The 22,758-nt window shown below is 38.1% G+C and overlaps 1 protein-coding gene across 1 annotated transcript in view; it reads right to left on the bottom strand.

The window, feature by feature from the left end:
• The window catches only part of ENPP3 (ectonucleotide pyrophosphatase/phosphodiesterase 3), a 133,454-nt gene that overhangs the window by 31,335 nt on the left and 79,361 nt on the right, over nucleotides 1-22,758 (bottom strand). Inside the window, exons 17-21 of the mRNA XM_044004360.1 lie at nucleotides 20,463-20,529; nucleotides 15,585-15,672; nucleotides 9,937-10,115; nucleotides 8,701-8,749; nucleotides 3,526-3,680 (exon numbers count right to left, since the gene is read on the bottom strand). Of these exons, the coding sequence (XP_043860295.1) occupies nucleotides 3,526-3,680; nucleotides 8,701-8,749; nucleotides 9,937-10,115; nucleotides 15,585-15,672; nucleotides 20,463-20,529 (538 nt within the window). The remainder of the gene's footprint in view (nucleotides 1-3,525; nucleotides 3,681-8,700; nucleotides 8,750-9,936; nucleotides 10,116-15,584; nucleotides 15,673-20,462; nucleotides 20,530-22,758) is intronic.

Genomic DNA, 22,758 nt, shown 5'->3' with positions numbered 1-22,758 from the left:
TTATCTACATAGGGTAGCAAACTATGTTAGCTCTATGCAGCCAATGCATGACCAAACAGTTGTCAGTAACGGAATTTGGCTTCCAATTCAGGGCTTTAATTAGTGGTAGGAAATTTACTTCCCTCTAAAATCCTGGAATGGAACAAGGAGAATTAGATATCCAGAGTCAACCAATTCCTTCCTCTCCATAAAAAGAGGCAGAAATTTTGCAATGTACTCTTAGCAAGAACAGAACTAGCCACAGCTTCATCATCTGAAAGTCTCTGGATCCTTAAAATTAAGGCCTTTGGGAAGACAGAGGTTGGAGAGGAAAGTTTTTGCTAAAGGAGTTACCTACATATTTATTTTTCCAGTCTAACATACAACTTTTTCCTTGTATGTTTCTTAAAAAAGTGCTTGTGGGTTATTTGTTATTGATCTGGAGAAACACATGTACATCAACCACTAGCCCTCTAGTACACAGACCTGTTTCACATCTCTTCTATTTTATATAGGTAAGGAGTTAAATAGTTCATTACTTGCACTAATGCAACCTAACTGAAAAGTCTTTCCCCTTTGACCATGTTTCACAAGAATTAGACTTTAATACTTCTTTAAAATCTTTATTTAAAATCTTGAAAATATTTCTTTAAAATCATATATCTGCTTTTGAAAATTCAGTGTAAATTCAGATATTCTGGGAGTCAGTAGATCCAGGTTCTAGTCCCAACTCTCCAAATGATTAGTTATGAGACTATATGCCTAGCCTACCTACCTAGGCTTCATTTTCATAAATTTTAAAATAAGGTTATTGAATTAGATGGTCTCAAAAGTTCTTTCTCCAACATCATGATTGTTATTTTAAAAAACTGATTAATATAATGACTGTCAGCAAATGTGTCAAGAAATTTACTAAACTTTACCCAACCACCAAACAATCTTTCATCCTGATACACGTTTTACATGAGATTATCAATCTCCTACCCTCTAGGGCAAAAAAACACAATTCTAGGTCCTTGGGCATGTGAATAAATATCAAGAAAACTGGATTATGATGAAGAATCATAAAATTTTAGGAATTAAAGAGACCTAGAGTTGCCAGTGGAGAGTCCTCTACTTTCTGGGAGGGTCACATAAACCATCCCACAGAGATTGAAATCTTATCTTCCTAAAACCCAAAGTAATAAAGTGCCCTACACAGATAAAATACAATACATATTTATTTCTTCAGGATCCGTTAAGGGGCTTAACAATGGCTGTTGACCTTTGTTGCTGTTGTCAGTTGTTTTGGTTCGGTTTTTTAGTCCTTTCTGATTTTCTGTGACCCCATTTGGGGTTTTCTTGGCAGAGATACTGGAGTGGTTTGCCATTTCCTTCTCCAGTTCATTTTACAGATGAGGAAACTGAGGTAAACAGGGTTTGGTGACTTGCCCAGGGTCACACAACTAGTAAGTATCAGAGATCAGATTTGAATTCAGATCCTCCTGACTCCAGGCCTGGAGCTCTATCTACTTTGCAACCTAGCTGCATTGACTTTGTAACTGGCTTAAATCCTCTGATTCGGTAACTGGTAGAAAGGAAGAGCCATTTGGTATAAAATCACAGAAACATCAGCTAGTGTTTCTTTCAGACTTCATTTAATTTCATTCAGTTTTTAGGCATTCCAAACATGTGCTCTGCCTTTCTCACTGGATTGTTTTAAGGATCAAGTGAGATTAACTGATTATTACATTATAGTCTTAAAGTTCTTTAAAACATAAGCCTCTTCTACTTCAGAATAAATGCATTCTATTACTCCATCTCCTTGTCCTTAACTATCCTCTATTTACCAGCCATCCAAATGCTTTAAAAGTCTCTAATGTCCAATGTAATATATCAATTGCATTGGCTTGAGGCCAGTATGGTATAATAATAGAAAGAGCATAGGACTCAGAATCAGGAAGACCCGGGTTCAAATCCTACCTTTGACCCATTCAAACCAGTCTCTCTGATCCTCACACATGGCACTGCTATGGGAATGCAGTGGGACCCCAAGAAACCTAAAGATCCCAACCCCTAAGGAGTCCTTAAAACTTTTCCAAGGGAAAAGCACCTCAGGAATAAGGGCTGGCCTAGCAGGACCCGGGTATGCTGATAAGCAATATCAAGGTCTTCAAGATAATATACAAGATATGGATGGGTGCTGCATATCTTACTGATGCTCCATTATTCCAAAATCCCCTCCCTGTTTTGCATTTCCTTCCCAGTGCCTTATAATGCCCTTCCCTCCCTTTGCTTTGTAAAGATACAAAAGACAGATCTTCTCTTACTCCAGCGGGACAGTCACCATGGTGATCTATTCCCCAGCCATATATTCCTCTCCTAATAAATCCCTTTTTAGTTTACAAGATTCATGATGAGCCTCCAATTCTTTGGGAGAGCTAGTCCCCTGATTCAGGTCGCAAGCCCCCCCGCCAGACAGCACTACAAGATAGGCAGCTAGGTGGCATAGCGGATAGAGAGCTAGACTTGAAGTCAAGAAGACCTGAATTCAAATCCAGCTTCAGACATTTAGTAGATATGTGACCTTGAGCGAGTCACTTAAACGTCTGTCTGCCTCAGTTTCCTCATCTGTAAAATGGGGATAATAAAAGTTCTTACTTCCCAGGCTTGTTGTGAAAATGAAATGAGATGATATTTGTAAAGCACTTTATAAACATTAAACCCCTATAACTACCACCACCACCATCATCATCTCCCATCTCCATCCCTTTCTTTGCACAGGCATTCCCTGATACTTGGAAGACTCTTTCCTTACCTTTGCCTCATAGAAAAATTCTTTTCCTTCAAGATATGTCTTGATTAATATCTTCTGCACAAACCTTTCCTAATTCCTCCAAGAAGCCCTCCCTCCCTACTTTGTGCTTAACTTTTTTGTATTTCTTTCTATTTATTATCTAATTATTCTGTATATATTTATATATGTATTTATTGTGTCCCCCACTTGACTGTAAATTCCTTGTGAGTAAGGGTTATATCATTGTTTGTATTCATATTCCCAGTATCATATAGCCTGTACATAATAGATACCTAAGAAATGCTCATTCATTGGTTGGTTGATTTATATTAGAGCTCTGTAACCATAGGCAAGTCACTGAGATGGTTTCTTCATCCACAAAAACATTAATAATACTAATACCTACTAATAATACCTATACCTAATAATACCATTGATAATAATACCCATACCCACTTCAAAGGAGACAGGAGGATCAAATGAAATAACAGATGAAGTGCTTTGCAAACCTTTAAAGCATTATTACATGTATGTGAATGGTATTTTCATAAATCTATTCAACTGGGGCAGCTAGATGGCACAGTGGATAGAGCACCGGCCCTGGAGTCAGGAGGACCTGAGTTCAAATCCAGCCTCAGACACTTAACACTTACTAACTGTGTGACCCTGGGCAAGTCACTTAACCCTAATTGTCCCCCCCCCCCCCCCCGCCAAAATCTATTCAACTCAACTTCATCAGAAAAGAAACATCAATTTCCATCAGAACTTACAGGTTTAGAGATTGTATATGAGCTCCACAGCGGCATGCGGATTTCTTGACTAAATCCACTCATGTAGTCATGCTGGTAAAGGAGACAGTATTTTTTGCTTCCTTGTGTAATTCTGGGCCTCCCGTAGGGAAGATTTTCGTTGTATGTCTGTATTTCTAAAGCATGAAAACAATTCCTGGTTTTATATGTGTCCAAGCATCATTGTTAGAAGAAAAGTACATTCAAGAAGAGAAAACTCCCAGACTGGAAAATGCCCCCTGGCGTGCATGTTTGTTTGTTTGTTTTTTAACCAAATGTTGTCAAAAGAGACTATCTAATCATTCAAATGGGTCCCAAAGATAATAGTCAACAACTTTATGATACAGAAAAGTGTACTTGGTTCTGTGTGTGATATCACATCTAAAGCTCTCTGTAGGATTGAGGAATTAGAGATGTTTCTCTCAGCTTTTGTTAGATTAACTTCCTCAACTCATTCTAACCTGCCAGGCAATCAACAGGTTAGCTCAGTGCTGACCATGTCTACTGCAATTGTCTTTCTTCTTGTGCATTCTTATTGATGCTGCAAATAACAGTGTTCAAAATGAGAACTTAATTAAATTCATAAAATCACATTAAGGCAGAGCTGGAATGCACCTTAAAGATCCTCTTTTACAGAGGAGGAAACTAAGGCACAGGGAAATTAGGTGACTTACACAAGGCTAATTCATATTAAAATATAAAAGAAATTCATAGAATTCATAAGTATTAAGATTTGCAGGGTAGTGCAGTGGATAGAGCACTGGACCTGAAGTCAGAAGGAATCAGAAGCCCCTGGAGCCAGAACCTGAGTTCAAATCCAGAATCAGACACTTACCAGCAGTGTGACCCTGGGCGAGTCACTTAACCCCAATTGCCTCAAAAAAATTTTAATATTTGCAATGAAACCCCAATGTCATGAACCAATTTACTGTATTTGTAGAATAGGACACTGGATTAGGGAGCTAGAGGAACTGTGTTCTAGCCCCAAATCTTGCATTAACTAGTCATATAATCTTTTTTTGTTTGTTTTTTGCAGGGCAATGAGGGTTAAGTGACTTGCCCAGGGTCACACAGCTAGTAAGTGTCAAGTGTCTGAGGCTGGGTTTGAACTCAGGTCCTCCTGAATCCAGGGCCGGTGCTTTACCACTGCGCTATCTAGCTGCCCTAGTCATATAATCTTGAAGAGACTCCTTATCTTTTCTGAGCCTTAGTTTCTTCATCCATACTGGTTCTCAATCCTGATGCATTTGAGATATTGCATTTGGTGTTTCAGGCTTTAAGGTATTTGGATGGCTTGTAGATAGAGGATGGTTGAGGACAGTGAGATAGAGTATGATACAATGTGTTTATATTGAAGTAGAAGAGATTGATGTTTTAAAGTAATGTTAGCCAATTGTTTGGTCTATTGCCATGGGAGACAGTAAGAGTATTGGCCTAGATGAACTCAGAACCCTTTCAGGCCTAAAGTCTTATGATTTGATATTATTTTCTAGTATATACAAATGACATAAAGAAAACGTGGCTACTCTGAAGGGATTCTAAACAGTTTAGAATGAGCTTCCATCAGATTAGACTGCAAGAGGCTCATGTCATTAAGGAGATGACAGAATAAGGTAGAATAGGGACTGAGATTTCTGAGAGATATGGAAGTTCAGACAGGACCTAAGAGAACTATTCAGGTACTAAAATGAGGCAATAGAATGAAAACCTGAAAGCACAGAAATATGATGGAAAGGCTCTGAAGCCAGAGGCCCTGGGTTAAAATCCTACCTCTAATGTTTCCTACCTGTGTGACCTTGGGCAAACCACTTAATCTGAGTCTCAGTTTCTTCATCTGTAAAGTAAGGCGGTTTGACCTAATGATCTCTCAAGTCCCATCTATGATTCTGTGGTCTCTAAGGTCCCTTCCAGCTCTGAACTCTATAATCCTATAGATATTTAGTATAGTTTCATATAATAGAGGTCTAGTATAATTTGTGAGGGGGCATAATTGGCATCTAAGTAAGCACCATGTGGTTATTTCCTAGGGAATATATTAACAAGCAGAGGGCAGTACTCAAAATTGGAAGTGATTAGAGGAGGAATTAACAAAACCCCAAAGAATGTAGAAAAAATGGATGTAGTCAGTGTAATGGGAAAGGGTAAGAAATGAGGGTTATGTAGTAATCAGCTTCACAGAAGGAAAGAGGGAGAAGTCAAAGGGATTTCAGTGATCACTGGCCATTAACAAAATAAATAGTATCATAGAATTGTATTTTAAATAGGGAGACCCCAGTACTTTGCCATCATCATACTTTATCTGGAATATTGTGTTTAGTTCAGGACCCACAATTTAAGAGGGATAGTGATCATTTGAAGAATGTCCAGGGCATTTCATATGGATACTAGTTAAAGGAACTGACATATTTAGTCCAGAGAAGAGAAGACTCTGAAAACATATAAGAGCTGCCTTCAAATATCCGAAGGACTATCAGGTGGAGGAAAGATTAGATTTGTTCTTTTTGGTCTCTGAGGTTAGAACCAGGAGCTAATTGAGCAAAAGCTATAAAGAGGCAATGTGGGCTTTATGTCATAAAATTAATATCCAGTAACTTATACCAAAAGAGCTCTGATTTCCCTGATGTGGGTACTCCATCCGCTAAAACAGATCACAATCTCTCCATACCTTACTAGATAGCTTCCTGAGTAGCTTTGGCCAAAAATGTATCACCTGATGGCTAAGCTTCTGGAAATGAGCCTGGTCCTAAAACAGCAGTATATATCTGGGCTCATGCTGAATGCTGTTTCACCTTGGAAGGAGCTGCCTAAGCTTACATTTCAGTAGCACAGTCTCTGAGAACCCATCATAGGGTCCAATAACTATCCAAATTAAAATTTTTTAAAAAATTAAAAGAAGATAGTACCAGAATTTTCTAGTCCACTTACTTGAAATGGGACCTCAAACTTAGTCAGAGACTTTCTTCACTCTTCCTCTGCAAACTTTTCACCTTAGAAGTTTACTCTATTTCCAGAGGCCTCTTCCTGTGATTGATCAATCCCTCCCTTTTAAGGAAAGTGCCTGGGCTAGCCAAGTTTACTTTTATTCCCCTGTGGAATTTCTCCATCATAGCCCCTCACAGATATCTTCTCCATCCCCTATTTTTTAGCTTCCTTGTATGTATTATCTTCTTCCTTTAGAATTGTAAGTTCTACATTCTAAAGGGTAGGTATTTTCTCCTTTTTTGCTTCTATTTTTATTCCCAGCACTTAGCCCAGTGCCTGGCACACAGTAAGCACTTAATAAATGCTTATTGAGTTGATTAGATTTTTCTTCTGCAAGGGTATAGAAAGTACAGTTCACTGGGTAATATAAATCCAATTATAGGTATGCTTCCCATAATTGGGTTCCACAGCATAATGGACTCACAGAGTAAAATAGCTTTTTCATCTGAGATTGCTTTTATGCTTCATAACCTATATCCATATATAGATATAGATATGTGTATGTTTTCATTTTTGTCCAGAAGTGCAGGTAAGAAAATTTCCTCCACCTCTCTCACCTTTACAAGTGTTCTAGAATTTATAGTCTTAAGACAGATACCTGGAACAACGAAAAGTTAAGTAACTTGGCCACAGTCACACTACAAAGATGTGTCAGAGCTGCCTAGAGAGAAAGAGAGAGAGAGAGAGAGAGAAAGTATTAATGGGGGGCAGCTAGGTGGTGCCGTGGATGGAGTGCCAGGAAGATTCATCTTCCTAAGTTCAAATCTGGCCTCAAACACTTCCCAGATATGTGACCCTGGGAAAGTCAATTAACTGTGCCTCAGTTTCCTCAACTATAAAATGAGCTGGAGAAGGAAATGGCAAACTGCCCAAGAATCTTTGCCAAGAAAATCCTAAATGGAGTCACAAAGAGTCAGACATGACTGAAACAAATCAACAACAACATAGACATAAATGATATAGATATAGAGATTAGTAATAATGGAGTTTTCAATAAAAGCATGGGACAAAGAAATTCACTGAGCCTAAATAGGAAATACAATAGGCCTCCATAGCACCTTCAAGCCGCCTCCAAACAATGCTACCTGAACTCTGGCCATCTTTCCCCTCTAGAGCCTTGGACATTGTCCCTGAATGTCAGGATTGGATAAATGAGCCTTTTGTGATCTAGCCTTTGCCTAGAACCGAGTTTCCCTAATATGTCCTGGCTATCTCCATATTATGCTGCCTACCAGTGTGCCGCCTAATCCCCTCTTTCAGTTCTCCTTTATGTACTCTCTCCCCCATTAGAATTCATGTTCCTTGAGGGCAAGCACTGTCTTGCTTGAATTTAGATCCTCAGGGCTACTTTGGCACATTGTAAGTGCTTACTAAATGCTTTGATTATCTATCTACCCATCTTATGCTCAAATTGTTATAGTTTGTCATGTCAGTTTTAAACTTTAGAAATCAGACTTTTGTAGAAACAAAGTAACCAAACACAGTAATTGGCCTAGACAAAAATCTCAGTAGAAGCCTCCAATTCCTAGTAATGAGGAACCTAGAGTGCCCAAGGGAGAGATGGTAAAAGAGACAGAAACGTATGTGTTTGTCCATTGTGTGTATACATGCATCTCTGCACATATACATATATATGTGAGTATGGTGTGCCTGTGCATAAACATGTATAACATATAACATGCATGCACATACACATTGTATACATGTATGTGTACTTTTACACACATACACTTATATAATTACAAGTGTATGCATATCAAGGAGTAACCCATGTGAAAGACACCAGGGGCCTGCTTCTAGGTAAAGACCCCGCATTCCCTTACCACAAGGGAGTAGCCTTTTTCTCTTATCTTCCTGACTCTAACCTTGGACAGCACACTGACTCTTGACCATTATGTACAATGGATAATTCCATCAGAGCAAATTACAAAAGTGCCTCCTACAATAATGAAAGGATTGATAAGCACAGGGTTAAAAAATGAGATTGGGAAATGAGCCAGAAGATGACAGATTTTGACCACACAGGTTGTTGACTGATTCTAATAAATTGCAAGACAGTAATAACCAAGCAACTGTTGATTATGGGTGCTTATTACTGCTCAAATAAAATCCAACCAATATAAACATGAAGGCTGTGGCTATTAAATGATCCTTTTTAATTTTCAATCGTCCTACCTTCTTTGGAGGTGAGATTTAGATTTTGATTCACCTCTATCTCAGCATTCTGTAAAATAATGAAATAAATGACAATGAAATAAGAGATTTTTCTTGTGTTAGAAGTAAAATGAGCCTATTTCTAGTCACCCTATAAATTAGCCTATTTAGAAACAAAGCACACTGACTGCCTTTGCCCATCACAGGGCAATCATCCTTTTTAATACCTGACAATTTTGCCACAACTACCACTGAAAAGTTTGGCTGCTCCAATTCACAGTCAGAATGTTGTGTTCTGAAAAACAGTGCCCTACAGAAGACACCAGTGGAAAGAAAAATGTGTTACAAAATGTTCGTGGTTTATTCCTTGGTCCTAACAAGAACAAAGAAAAATTTAGATAATCAGTTAAATAAAATAAAATTTCTTTGGATAATCCTTGAAGATTTAAATCCAAGATAATTCATGATTAAAATGTTTACCTCTTCTGATAGGACAAAACATAGAATTTACTTAAACTTTGTCAAATCAAATCTATAGTTATGAGGTTTTTTATTTTTATTTTTAAGGAACCTATTATATCATCAGTGTAGGGACTTCTACCAAGGCAAATCAGCACTTTCTCCACAACTTATGGTCTTAGGAACTTGTCTATAGCACCCACAGACCTAAATGACTTGCCTTAGGTAACACAGCCAATAGCTGTCAGAGGCTGGATTTGAACTCAAGTCTTCTTAACTCCAAGTCCAGCCCTATAACCATAACACCAAGCATCCTGCCCTGTCACATAATTCATATGATACCTAGGAAAACTTGCAAAAACCAAAACTATAAAAACAAGAAAGAATAGCATTTTAGTTTAAGATGAGGGGTATTGTGTTCTGGGCCAGTTTACTAAATGAGAGTAGGTCTCCAGATCTATAAAATCCATCCTTGGACCATAATGTGCAAGATAGGGTTATGGGTCAGATGACCTTCATTAAAGACCTCTGGCCATATTGAGTCTATGCAGTAAGATGAAAAGAATACTGCACTTGATATCAAAAAAAAATGAACTTGAGTTCTGGTTCAGGAACTTACTTGCTATATAATCCTAAGAAAATTACTCAAACTTTCTGAACCTTGATTTCCTCATCTCTAAATTGGGTATATACCATTTGCACCACCTGCCTCATAGGCTCATTGCAAGGAAAATGTTTTGAAAACCTTAAAGTGCTATATAAATGTGAGTATCTGTGGTTATTATTGGTATTACTTACCTGATCTAGTGTAGCACATGAACAACTTAAATCATCTGTGGGCTTTGGGTTAGCAAAGGGGCAAGAAGAAAGGTTCAACACTTCTTTGGGGTGTGATGGAACATAGAAAGGCAGCTTCAAAAGATGGTTTAGACTTCCATGAGTTCCATTGTTTGGTGCTGGTTTAATGTGCAAGAGGTCTGTTTTTAGAAATATATATGATTATTATATTAAGAGCTTTATATAAAAAATACATGTGACTAAAAGACTTTTTTAAATTGATGTCAACAATTCCTAAATTTAGAAAAACAAATCACGGATGTGCTGTACTATTTCCTTTCACAAATAGTGTTCTACTACAAATATTCATTGTATGGGTACCACCGCCACCAGCTGCCCCCAACCTGTCCTGGTGTCCCCATCACCCTCTGCTATCAAAAAAATCTGTTGTGGCAGACTTTTACATTTCTCAGCTAATGTATATATGTGCACCAGAGATAGTTTTTACGTATCTGAGAGCTAAAATTTGTTTGTTCTAATAGTTGCAGTCATTGAAATTGTACAACTGGGGAAACCTGAGATAATTTACTATACATTGTTCTGAAAATAACCAGGGTTTCCTTGAGATAACTTACTATCTTCTGTTTTGTAACATTACCTTCACATAACTATTTCATCCAAAGTAATCCTTGAGAATATTTTTATAGTGCATGTTACTTTATCTCATCTGTCTTGTCCAGCTTGAGAATCTTTCTTCAAACTGCTTGTGAATACACACATATAAACATAAGGAAATGTGAATTTGGTGAAGTTTTTTTCTTGAATAAACTGAACCATAAACAAGACAATTTTTAGGGCCTGAATTTGGACCATGGCAGTAATGATTAATAAGACTTTTTATAGCACTCACATGAGAAAACATTGAAATGAGTATAATTTCTATTGCCCTTAATGAGAGAAATTAATACTATACTATTATATTGATAACTAATTATTAATTTGTGACTCATCTTTTCCTTCCTTTTTTGGGTAAGATCCTACTCCTGAAAAGTTCAGTCAGTTTTCGAAGGACAAACTGAGTGATAAGATTGTTCCTAGCCTCCAAAGAACATGCTTGTTAACTAGGGACCCCAACCAACTGGAAAATCATGTTTCTGTCTAGAGTACAAACAGAATCCAGTCTGGGACAATCCTTTGCCTGCAGAAGGAATGCCTGTCCTTGATCCCCTCCATTAAAGTTTAGGGCAACCCCAGCTCATAAAGGAGAAAACCAGCCAGAGAGGTACAGAGGGAAACAGCTTCCCCTTAAGCAGATGTCATAAGGTTGGGGAGTATCATGGTCAAGCCTTCTTCGCAGCAGGAAGAGCTAAAGACTTTTCGTCTGTTTCTTCATTAAATGTCCACTAATCAGGGTTGATTATTTCAGAAAATGCTGATTTGCATTGGTAAAGGGAGTTTCCTCACCCTCAGTTGCTTACACCAAGGAAATCACAAGTGGGGGGGGGGGGGCGGGAGACAGTCAGTGTGAAAGGATACACCTTGTATGATGGTATAGAGTAGTGGCACCCATCTCCCTTCTCTCACAGGCCCACCAAGTGATGAAACCTGACACTCTAAACCTAGAAAGGACATTGTTGGGGACAGAGTAATATTATCTTTTTTTCGGGGCATTGAGGGTTAAGTGACTTGCCCAGGGTCACACAGCTAGTAAGTGTCAAGTGTCTGAGGCCGGATTTGAACTCAGGTCCTCCTGAATCCAGGGCTGGTGCTTTATCCACTGCTCCTAGCTTTCCTAGCTTTCCCCTGTTGTTATTTTTTAAAGAAGTAATGGGGGGGGGCAGCTAGGTGGCACAGTGGATAAAGCACGGGCCCTTGATTCAGGAATATCTGAGTTCAAATCCGGCCTCAGACACTTGACACTTACTAGCTGTGTGACCCTGGGCAAGTCACTTAACCCCCATTGTCCTGCAAAAAAAAAAAAGAAGAAGTAATCAGGGGGGCAGCTAGGTGGCACAGTGGATAGAGCACTGGCCCTGCAGTCAGGAGGACCTAGGTTCAAATCCAGCCTCAGACACTTAACATTTACTAGCTGTGTGACCCTGGGCAAGTCACTTGACCCCAATTGCCTCAAAAAAAAAAAAAAAAAGAAAGAATCAGGGCTGGGGCAGCTAGGTGGCACAGTGGATAAAGCACCGGCCCTGGATTCAGGAGTACCTGAGTTCAAATCCAGCCTCAGACACTTGACACTTACTAGCTGTGTGACCCTGGGCAAGTTACTTAACCCTCATCACCCCACCAAAAGAAGAAGAAGAAGTAACCAGGGCTAAGTAACTTGCCTGGAGTCACACAGCTAGTGTCTGAGGCTGGATTTGAAATCAGATCCTCCTGACTCCAGAGCCAATGCCCCTAATATTGCCATTATAAGGAGTATTGTTTCAGGGTTGTTTTTTCTTTTAAACCTAATTTAAACTTTTGAAGTCTTTATTTTGAACAAAAAAGGACATAGTTAATATTAATAATTCTCGCTGAGCTAAATATTCTTTGTAATGTTGTTATACCTAACCTTATGGTATGGCAAAATCAATTACTTATATTAGGTGGACTATTCTATATTCTACTGGATCAGAAGGATAATTAAGGAAAATACCTAAACATGCATATGACTCAATCAATTTCATTTAATATGAGAGGGTAAATAATTCTTTTTTTTTTTCAGGGCAATGGGGGTTAAGTGACTTGCCCAGGGTCACACAGCTAGTAAGTGTCAAGTGTCTGAGGCCAGATTTGAACTCAGGTACTCCTGAATCCAGGGCCGGTGCTTTATCCACTGTACCACCTAGCTGCCCCCTAGAGGGTAAATAATTCTAAACTTATTAACTAACTTTTTTATTTTAATTTTTCATTTTTTTTAATTCCAATATGTAATAACATGGGCATACAGACTCTCCTGGTATGGCAATTCCTTCTTCTCATGCAAATTGCAACTCCTCTGTGACTTAAATTCTTAAAAGTTCCCTGGATCACCCAAAGGTTCAATTACTTGCCCTTGGTCATACAACCAAGTATGTGTCAGTGGAAGGACCTAAGCCCAGACATTTTTGATTCTAGGGTAAGCCATCCCTTTCCTAAGTCATGTTTTGCTTCTCACCCTCACTAGATATGTGATTTAGAATGGATTCTGAGCAAGGAACTGGTCAATGAAACCCTATTCTTTTAAGGCCTCTTTATTTTGATTTTGATAACTGGAAATATCTGTCCCAAATATCATTTTTGTCACTACTTTAGAAGCTTTGGATCTGCTTATCTTATGAATTTTAATGAATGCTATGGATAGTCCCTAAGACTCTGCCTGGCCCCTTTTTTCTCCCTAATATTTCTCTCTTGGTAATTTCATCATCTTATATGAGTTCAATGGAGATGACTCCTGGCTCTAGTCTCTCTCCTGAGCCACAACTTTATATTACCAATTGCCTCTTGGACATCTCCAATTAGATGTCCAAAATATAACTCCTTACCTATCTCCCTAAATGTAATCTTTCAATTTTCCCTATTTATGTTGAGGGTATCATCACCCTACCAATCACCCATATTTACCATCTCAGAAACATCTCCCTTTTCCCTTATCCCATATATCCAATCAGTTGTAAAATCTTGTTGGTTTTAACTTCATAAAGTCGGCCACATATAACCCCTACTTTCTATTCATAGTATCACTATACCAGCTTAGACTCACATCAACTCTAGCCTAGACAATTGAAAAAGCTTCATAATTGAACTCTATGTTGATTCTTTTGTCTCCAATCCATCCTTCACATATCTGCCAACAGGGATCTTCCCAAAGCACAAATGGTCCAGTCATTTAACTCTAAAGCTCAGGAACACTCAATTGTTCCCTGTTGTCTCTAGGATAAAATTATGGAGGGAAATAAGTGGAAGAGGGAAGGAATTGGCCTTTTACAACCTTGCTCCTGCCTAATTTTCCAGGCTTATTGCACAATCCTCCCCTTCATGCAATATATTCCAGCCAAGCTGTCTTACTTGCTGTTTTCTGAATATAGTACTCCATCTCTCAATCTCCTGCCTTTGAGAACATGCTCTCATGCACCATTCCCAGAACACATTTTCTCTTCACCTCTAAGAATCCCTATCTTCCTTCACAGCCCAGGTCATTCCTACAGAAAACTCACTGACATTTGAGCTTCAGGCCAGTGATACTGGCCTCCTGACTGTTCAACAAATAAGCCATTTCATTGCTCAGCTCAGAGCATTTTCTCTGGCTGTCCTCCATGCCTAGAAGACTCTCCTTCCTCAACTTTGACTGTTGACCTCCTTGGCTTATTTACAGTCCCAAATAAAATCCCACATCCTACAGGAAACCTTCCCCAATTCCTCTTCATTTCAGTGCTTTCCCGGTTATTGTTTCCTATTTATCTTTATATGGCCTCCTTTTTATATATTTGTTTGCATGTTATCTGTCCTGTTATGTGTTAAGTTCCTTGAGAGAAGGGACTGTCCTTTGGCTCTTTTTGATTCCTCAGCATTTTAGCCATACCTGGCACGTAGCAGGTACTGGATAAATATTTTTGATTGATTGATATAAAGAGATTTGGCACTCTACACTAAATATTTTTACTTTATAAAATGTTCTATGAATTTTTCTGATTATCTTCACAATTGGTATTTTTTCATTATCATGTAATTGATGGAGGAGGCTAAAAGGGTTAACAGATAACCTAAGACTTGATCAATAGTAGCTAAAAGGGTTAACAGAGAAACTAAGGTTCGAGATCTTATCAACAGTACAGTGACCAGAGGGTTCATGTCCTTAACAACCAACTCTATTAACAGAAGCCTAAGGAGACAGTAACCAAGGACCATTAACCATTAATAGCCATTAATATTCCTAGATGACAGGAAACAGAAACTGTACCTAGAAACCAGATCTGAAAATAAAGAGATAGCCTAAACAGAGAGACCCTTGGGATCTGACAAGTTTAAACATGGCTTTAGGAACATGCACAGAAGGACCAAATGTGTCCTTAGGTTCACCTTATGATATTTAAACCCCCAAAACACACCCCTAGTGAGAAAGGTACCCATCTTGGGAGATGGCTTAGGACCCCAAGAATTCCAAAATAGGATGTGAACCTCCCACAAGGAGGAGATTCAGATAATGAGGAAGTAAACTACTTTTCTCACTATAAATATAACCCAATCAAGATACCTTCTGGTGTTCTTCCTGTGGTCATCAGTCTTCTAATAAAACTTAGAAAACTGAGTCACTGAGTCTTGTAATTCTTTGGGACACCTCACGATCAATTAGATCAATTAAATCCATCACCACTTCATAATGACAGCATTGCCAATGAAATTTTCTCTCATACAAGAAGAGTCATCATGCATATTTGCTCATGTGAAAAAGAGTTTTTAAAAAAGAGTTTTTTCTTATACTGTTAATCTTTATGTTTTAAGAGAAAAGTGATTTTCTCACTATATCTAAATGAAAACACAGTCACATCAGCAGATGTTCATGGTGGCCTTTCTTGTATCAGAGAAATCTTTATGTCTTATAATTTAAAATAGCACCTGAGATCCCATTTTATATCCAATTCCAAATTAAACTTCCTTGGAACTGGTTATGTCTATTTTTTCCAGGAATATATACTTACCACATATTAGGTTATAGATCTCAATATTTTCAAAAGGTTCCACTTCAATCTTCTGATTAAATCCCGATCCATGTGCCAAAAAGATAGCCTAGAATGTCAGTAAAAATCTATGAGTAAAGATTCCTAATCATGAAAAAATTGGTGTGTAATGAGACATCATCATCAAAATATAAAAAGAGATGGTATATCCTTTGTAAGTTATTTTCTTCATCTATCACCTTCACATTTGCCTCTAAGATCCTATATAAGGATTCTCTTGAATGAAAAAATCCTACTTTCCAGTAGCCTTGAAGAACTTTTCCAAAAGCACATTAGTTTGCATATCTGCCTTGATCTCAACTACACTCTAGCTTCCTAAAGCATAAGTCTGACCAGCTAACTGCTCTGCTTAGTAACTTTCTGAGGCTCTTTCTTGACTCTAGGGTAATTACTTCTTATTGTTCCATTGATTTTCCACTAATCTTGTTAGCAATAAGAATATAAACAATTGCCTATAGCCATTATAGGTATAGCTCTGCTAATAGTTTCCAAGAAGAAGCAGACCCTGAATAACTGACTAAAAAAGCATGTTACATATGTAACAATGATCAGGAAGGCTCAATCCTATAACTAAGGCTCACCATTGCTGCCAAGAACAATGACCAAAAATATATATATTTTTAGCTAAAGATAAGAGACAAAAGCCAACGAAGAAAAATATGACAGCAAGACTTGGGATGGATGGGATCATAATGCACAAGAGAGAAGGTGATGGCAAAACTACTCAAATCTAATTTTGCTTACTTCCTCTACCAAATGAAAAAGTCTTCAAACTGCAAAGAATAAGGATAAGAATTGGATCTGTGATTTCATTGGCATAGGGAAGTCCCTGATGATATAAAGCCTTCTTTCCAGCAATTCAGATCAACACTTTCTTTAAAACATAAAGTCTTTAGGGGGTTGTCTAGAACAGGGTTTCTTATACTGTGGGTCAAAGGTAACTGAATGTGGAGGTCACAAAAAATTTGGCAACAGTAAAAGGTTATGTATACATGCTTTATATACCTTTTTACCCAGTGTAATATAAAAATTTCTCAGGTGAAAAGGGGTCACAAGTGGGAAAAGTTTAAGAATCTTTGGCCTAGAGTATCAAGAGGTTAGGTGGGGGCAGCTAGATGGCGCGGTGGTTAGAGCACTGGCCCTGGAGTCAGGAGTACCAGAGTTCAAATCTGACCTCAGACACTTAACACTTACTAGCTCTGTGACCCTGGGCAAGTCACTTAACCCCAATTGCCTCACTAAAATTAAAAAAAAAAAAAGAGGTTAGGTGACTTGCCCTAAGTTACATAGTCAGGATGATTCAAACGAAGGACTTAAAGCCAATTCAACCTGACTTTAACACCAATTCTCTGTCCATTTTGTCACACTATGCCTCTTAAACCTTCAAGGATTAAACAAAAGCTGTCAATAAGAAATTGAAACCCAAGATAATGAGAAGAAGGTAGATCATTTATTTGCCAAACAATAAATTTATGTCACTGGACCTTAGATAAGTTTTCTTCTGCAAGAATAGGATTGTTGAGCTGCAATAGATGTTTTTAAAAAAATCACAGAAAATGAAATAGTGCTTCATAACCAAAGTCAGGCAAATGTAGTGATTTTCAAAATGAGGAAGAACATGACTTTTTCAGACTTTAGGTTAGTGAGTTTGACTTCAATTTTTGTCAAAATTCTGTCATGCATTTGCAAAAAAATGGTTTGCAAAATGGTCAGAAAGGGAAGTGGTGATCAGTAGGAGACAGTATGATTTCATTAAGAACAAGACATGCTAGATTAACCTCTTTCCTCTTTTTTTGACAGGGTTGATCAGGGACTGCTCTAGACTTGGTATTTTCATTGGAGTATATAGTTCACGATATATTTCAATATACCAAAGTCATGGAATATATCATTTGTTTGTTCGTGTTTTGTTTATGTTTTTGGTGGGGTTTTTTTGCAGAGCAATGAGGGTTAAATGACTTGCCCAGGGTCACACAGCTACTAAGTGTCCAGTGACTGAGACTGTATTTGAACTCAGGCACTCCTGAATCCAGGGCCAGTGCTTTATCCACTGCATCATGTAGCTGCCCTGGTATATTTCAATAGCATATTTAACATAGTCTCTTAGATATTCCAGTGAAACAGGTAGAAAGATAATGAGTACTAATGGATTAGTACAGTTGGAACTAATTGAACAAGACAAGTCTAAGATAGGTAATAATAATAACAATACTAGCATTTATATAGTGCTTTAAGGTTTGCAAAGCTTTACATATATTATGTCTTTTGATCTTACCAACAACCCTATGAGATAGGATTATTTATTGGTCTGTCCATTTTACAGATGAGGAAACTGAAACTGAAAGAGGTTAATAGTTATCCAAACTACTAGTCAAACAACTAGTAGTTATGGTAATTAATCAATCAACATCAAGCAAGAGGGAAGTCATTTATGAAGTGTCATAGGTTTCTGTACTTGAGCCTATTTTCTTCAACATCTTTATCAATGACTTGGATAAAAGTCTAGATTCCCATGTTTAGAAAATTGACAAATGATCCAAACTTGGGAGGGATAACTAATATGTTGGACAACAAGATCAGAGTCAATAAAGATTTCAACCATCTGGACAGATGGATCAAATCTAATAAGGTTAATCAGGATAAAGGTAAAATGTTGTACTTGGTTTAAAAAAAAATCAACTGCATAACTATGAGATGAAGGCTATATAAGAAAATTCATATAAAAAGATTCTGAAGGATAGAATGGATGATGAATTCAATAATAATGCCATAATGTAGCATGGCAACATGGGGCGGGGCGGGGGGGGGGGTCATGGGGAGGGGAAGGATATGTCCCTAATGCCTCATATGGCATAGGAACATATCTAAGACTTAAAAATGTTTATAATTTCATTGAATCAAATCAGATCATTTTGTAAAGTAGCAACTGCTTATGTTCACATTACTTGATGTCACTTGAAGCTATATAAAATATGTGTGTATACACATACACATATATATATATATAATATATCCATCTATCTATATATTCTTCTTGAAATGATACCTGCTCCAGACTTTACTAAAGTTTTACTACTCAAGCCTTATAGTGTTAGAGAGTAGTTCCTGACTCATTAAAGGCTAGACCAGAGAAGCATGGCTCTGCCAAGTGCAACTGAGCTAGAAAGACTTTGCCACATATTGACTTTGTGACCTTGGGAAAGTCACCTAACCTCTATAGGCCTCATTTTCCTCATCTGTAAAAAGAGGCAGTTGCACTAGATGGCTTCTGAGGTTCCTTCCAGGTCTATATCTATAATACTATGATTATAGACCTAGTGGTGGATTACGTGTTTGTTAACCACTTAAAGGGATGGAGGGCTGTGCAAAGTCAACAACCTCATTTTCTCCTCTGGAGTCATCTGGGTCCAGTGGCAAGATATAGATCAGGACAACTGGAGTTGGCAGTGGGAGACCTTGGTCTTTTTAAGTTAGTTTTATAAATTTTACTCCGTTCTCTATATAATTGAGAAATTAGGCCTTTATCAAAGATACTTGTTTCAAAAATTCTTTCCCAGTGTTCTGCTTCCCTTGCAATCTTGGTTACATTCTTTGGGCAGAGCAGCAGCAGGTAAGAGTATGATTCCTTATATGGAGAGACAGGAAGGGGGAAGGAAGGAAGGAGCTGTGTTGCCCAATTGGAGCTGGCCAGCTGGGTCCCCAGTGGGACTTCTGTAACTAATAGAATATCAGTTGTTGTCTTTTGAGGTACTTTAGAAGTATATACTTCTTGGAGGCAGCTAGGTGGCACAGAGGATAAACTACTGGCCCTGGATTCAGGAGGACCTGAGTTCAAATCCAGCTTCAGACACTTGACACTTAACTAGCTGTGTGACCCTGGACAAGTCACTTAACCCTCATTGTCCCACCCCCCCACAAAAAGAAGAAGTATATACTTCTTTTCTTCACAGTAAGGAGACTAAACTAATGTGCTACCATTATTTCATCTAAACAGTGTTCTATTTGGGTAAATATGTATATTTTTGAAGTTAAATGAGATTAAGAGAGGCATCCTGCATGCGTAGGCTGAGCCAATATAATAAAAATGACAATCCTACCCAAGTTTATTTATTTAGTGCTTTACCAATCAAACTATCAAAAAATATTTTATAGATCTAGAAAAAAATAACAAAATTCATCTGGAAAAACAAAAGCTCAAGGATATCACAAGAAGCAATTTTTTTTTTTGCAGGGCAATGGGGGGTAAGTGACTTGCCTAGGGTCACATAGCTAGTAAGTGTCAAGTGTCTGAGGCCGGATTTGAACTCAGATACTCCTGAATCCAGGGCCGGTGCTTTATCTACTGTGCCACCTAGCTGCCCCCTGGAAGCATTTTTTAAAAATACAAAAGAAAGTCTGCCTCTGACAGATACTTGGCTTTCTGGCCTTAAGGAAGTACCTTTACCCATCAGGGCCTCAGGCAATGCTATGAGATTATATTATATGAGTTGCCAATTTGCAACATTGTCAGTAGAGGTGAATTTTCCATGAGAAATAACACCTCAGGGCAACTAGGTAGCACAGTGGATAAAGAACCAGCCCTGGATTCAGGAAGACCTGAGTTCAAATCTGACCTCAGACACTTGACACTTACTAGCTGTGTGACCCTGGGCAAGTCACTTGGCCCACAAAAAAAAGAAAAAGAAAAAAGAAAGAAAGACAAAGAAATAACACCTATACGGATGAAATCAGAGGTTCAGATAGCTTACCTTTCCTTCCCTGCTTCCCCTCCCATGGAATTATTTGTAAAAAAGAGTTAGACTGAAATAACCGAAAGTAATAGAAATTTAGAAACCTTACCTCCATGCTTTTAAATTCATTGTCATAACCATGGGTACCACCTCCACAATTTCTATAATTTTTATTTCTGAAAAATAATAATAATGAAAATGAGATCTAACATTCTGATATTGACAGTTTTTTACAAATGTAAATAAGATTTTGTTACTATGCAGCATGTGTGTATATCAAGCACAAAATAAATACATTTTTCCTGCATACGTAAATTGTCATATGAAAACTTCTGAAAGAATCTTTGCAAAATTATAGGTAAGATGGGGTTTTTTTGTTTTGTTTTAAGTGAGGCAATTGGAGTTAAGTGACTTACCCAGGGTCACACAGCTAGTAAGTGTCAAGTGTCTGAGGCCAGATTTGAACTCAGGTACTCCTGACTCCAGGGCCAGTGCTTTAACCACTGCACCATCTAGCTGCCCCCAACTATCTTCCTTAAAACATCTTACCTAAGGGGCAGGTAGGTGGTGAAGTGGATAGAGCACTGGCCCTGGAGTCAGGAGTACCTGAGTTCAAATCTGGCCTCAGAGACTTGACACTTACTAGCTGTGTGACCCTGGGCAAGTCACTTAACCCCCATTGCCCTGCCAAAAACCAAAAAAAAAAAAAGGAAGATAGGTGGAAGAGAGCAAAAAAAGAAAAAAAAATTTTTCATTTACACTAGAATTAGATTATTTTATTCCAGTCATATTGCCCTTTCTGTACAGGTAGATTAAAATGTCACATCTTCAAGTATGAATACAACATTGAAAAGTATAGGTTAATTCTGGAGAGCAATTTGGAACTATGCCCAAAGGGCTATAAAGCTGTGCATACACTTTGACCCAGCAATATCACTATTAGGCCTTTTTCCCAAAGCAATCATTAAAAAGGGTGTGTCAAGATAATGGAATGTGGTAGATAAGGGGATTTAGCAGATACTCAAAGGCCCACCTGGAGATTAATCTAAACTGATTGAATTAAGTGAGAGTGATTGACTGCTGATTGGCCTACTTCCAGTTAACTAGATTGTAAGCACATCTGGTTGGCCCTTAAGAGGGTATTATTGGGGCAGCTAGGTGTCGAAGTGGATAAAGCACTGGTCCTGGATTCAGGAGTACCTGAGTTCAAATCTGGCCTCAGACACTTGACACTTACTAGCTATATGACCCTGGGCAAGTCACTTAACCCCCATTGCCCCGCAAAAAAAAAAAAAAGAGGGTATTGTTCTCAGAAGCTAAAAACTTTGAACTTTACATAGAGACCACCTTTGGGTCCAGTGAACCAATGAATTTGAATGACACTAGCCAATCAGCTTGAAGAACCTCCCATTTCTGGGAGGAGAACATGAAGGAGGAAGTTGATGCTGGCGGAGGACTCTTGGGTTCGAGACATCGGTTTGGTGGCAGGATATCAAGTGGGCTGGTAGGAAAGCTAGGATTTCCATGCTATAAGAAGTCTGTTCTCAATCTTTCTCTCTCTTTACTATCTTATATCTTTTAATAAACCCTTTAAAAGCCTAAACTAATTTATCAGTGATTTTAACCAGTTTCCCCCCAAAACCGGGAGAACAGATTAGAACCCACATTTAGAATTTTAAAATACACAAGGGAAAAGGACCCACATGTACAAAAATATTTATAGCTGTTCTTTTTGTGGTGGCAAGTTATTGGAAATTGAGGGGAAGCCCATCAATTGGGGAATGGCTGAACAAGTTGTGGTATATGAATGTAATGGAATACTATTATGCTGTAAGAGATGATGAGCAGGCAGATTTCAGAGAAACCTGGAAGGACTTACATGAACTGATGCTGAGTGAGATGAGCAAAACAAGTAGAACATTGTACACAGTATCAACAACATCGTGTGTTGATCAACTGTGATAGACTTGATTCTTCTCAGCAACACAATGGTCCAAGATAGTTCCAAAGGACTCATGATGGAAAATGCTCTCCAAATCCATAAAAAAAAAAAGAACTATGGAATCTAGATGCAGATTGAACCATACTATTTCTATTTCATTTTTGTTTTTGTTTTTTAAGGTTTTTCCTTTTTGCTCTGATTCTTCTTGCACAGCATGACTAATGCAGAAATACGTTTAATGTGATTGTACATATATAACCTATATCAGATTGCTTGCTGTCTTGGGGGAGGGGGTAGAGGAAGGGGAAGGAGGAAGAAAAAACTGAAGCTAGAAATCTTATAAAAACAAATGTTGAAAACTATTTCTACATATACCTGGAAAATAATAAAATACTTTTATGAAAAAAAAAAGTATAGGTTAGTGGAGAATGACCAAAACCTACCTTAGTAGAACCATAGGTGC

The sequence above is a fragment of the Dromiciops gliroides genome, chromosome 4 (assembly GCF_019393635.1).
Source record: "Dromiciops gliroides isolate mDroGli1 chromosome 4, mDroGli1.pri, whole genome shotgun sequence".
NCBI classification, from domain to species: Eukaryota; Metazoa; Chordata; class Mammalia; order Microbiotheria; family Microbiotheriidae; genus Dromiciops; species Dromiciops gliroides.
This window is presented reverse-complemented; position numbering and strand designations above follow the sequence as displayed.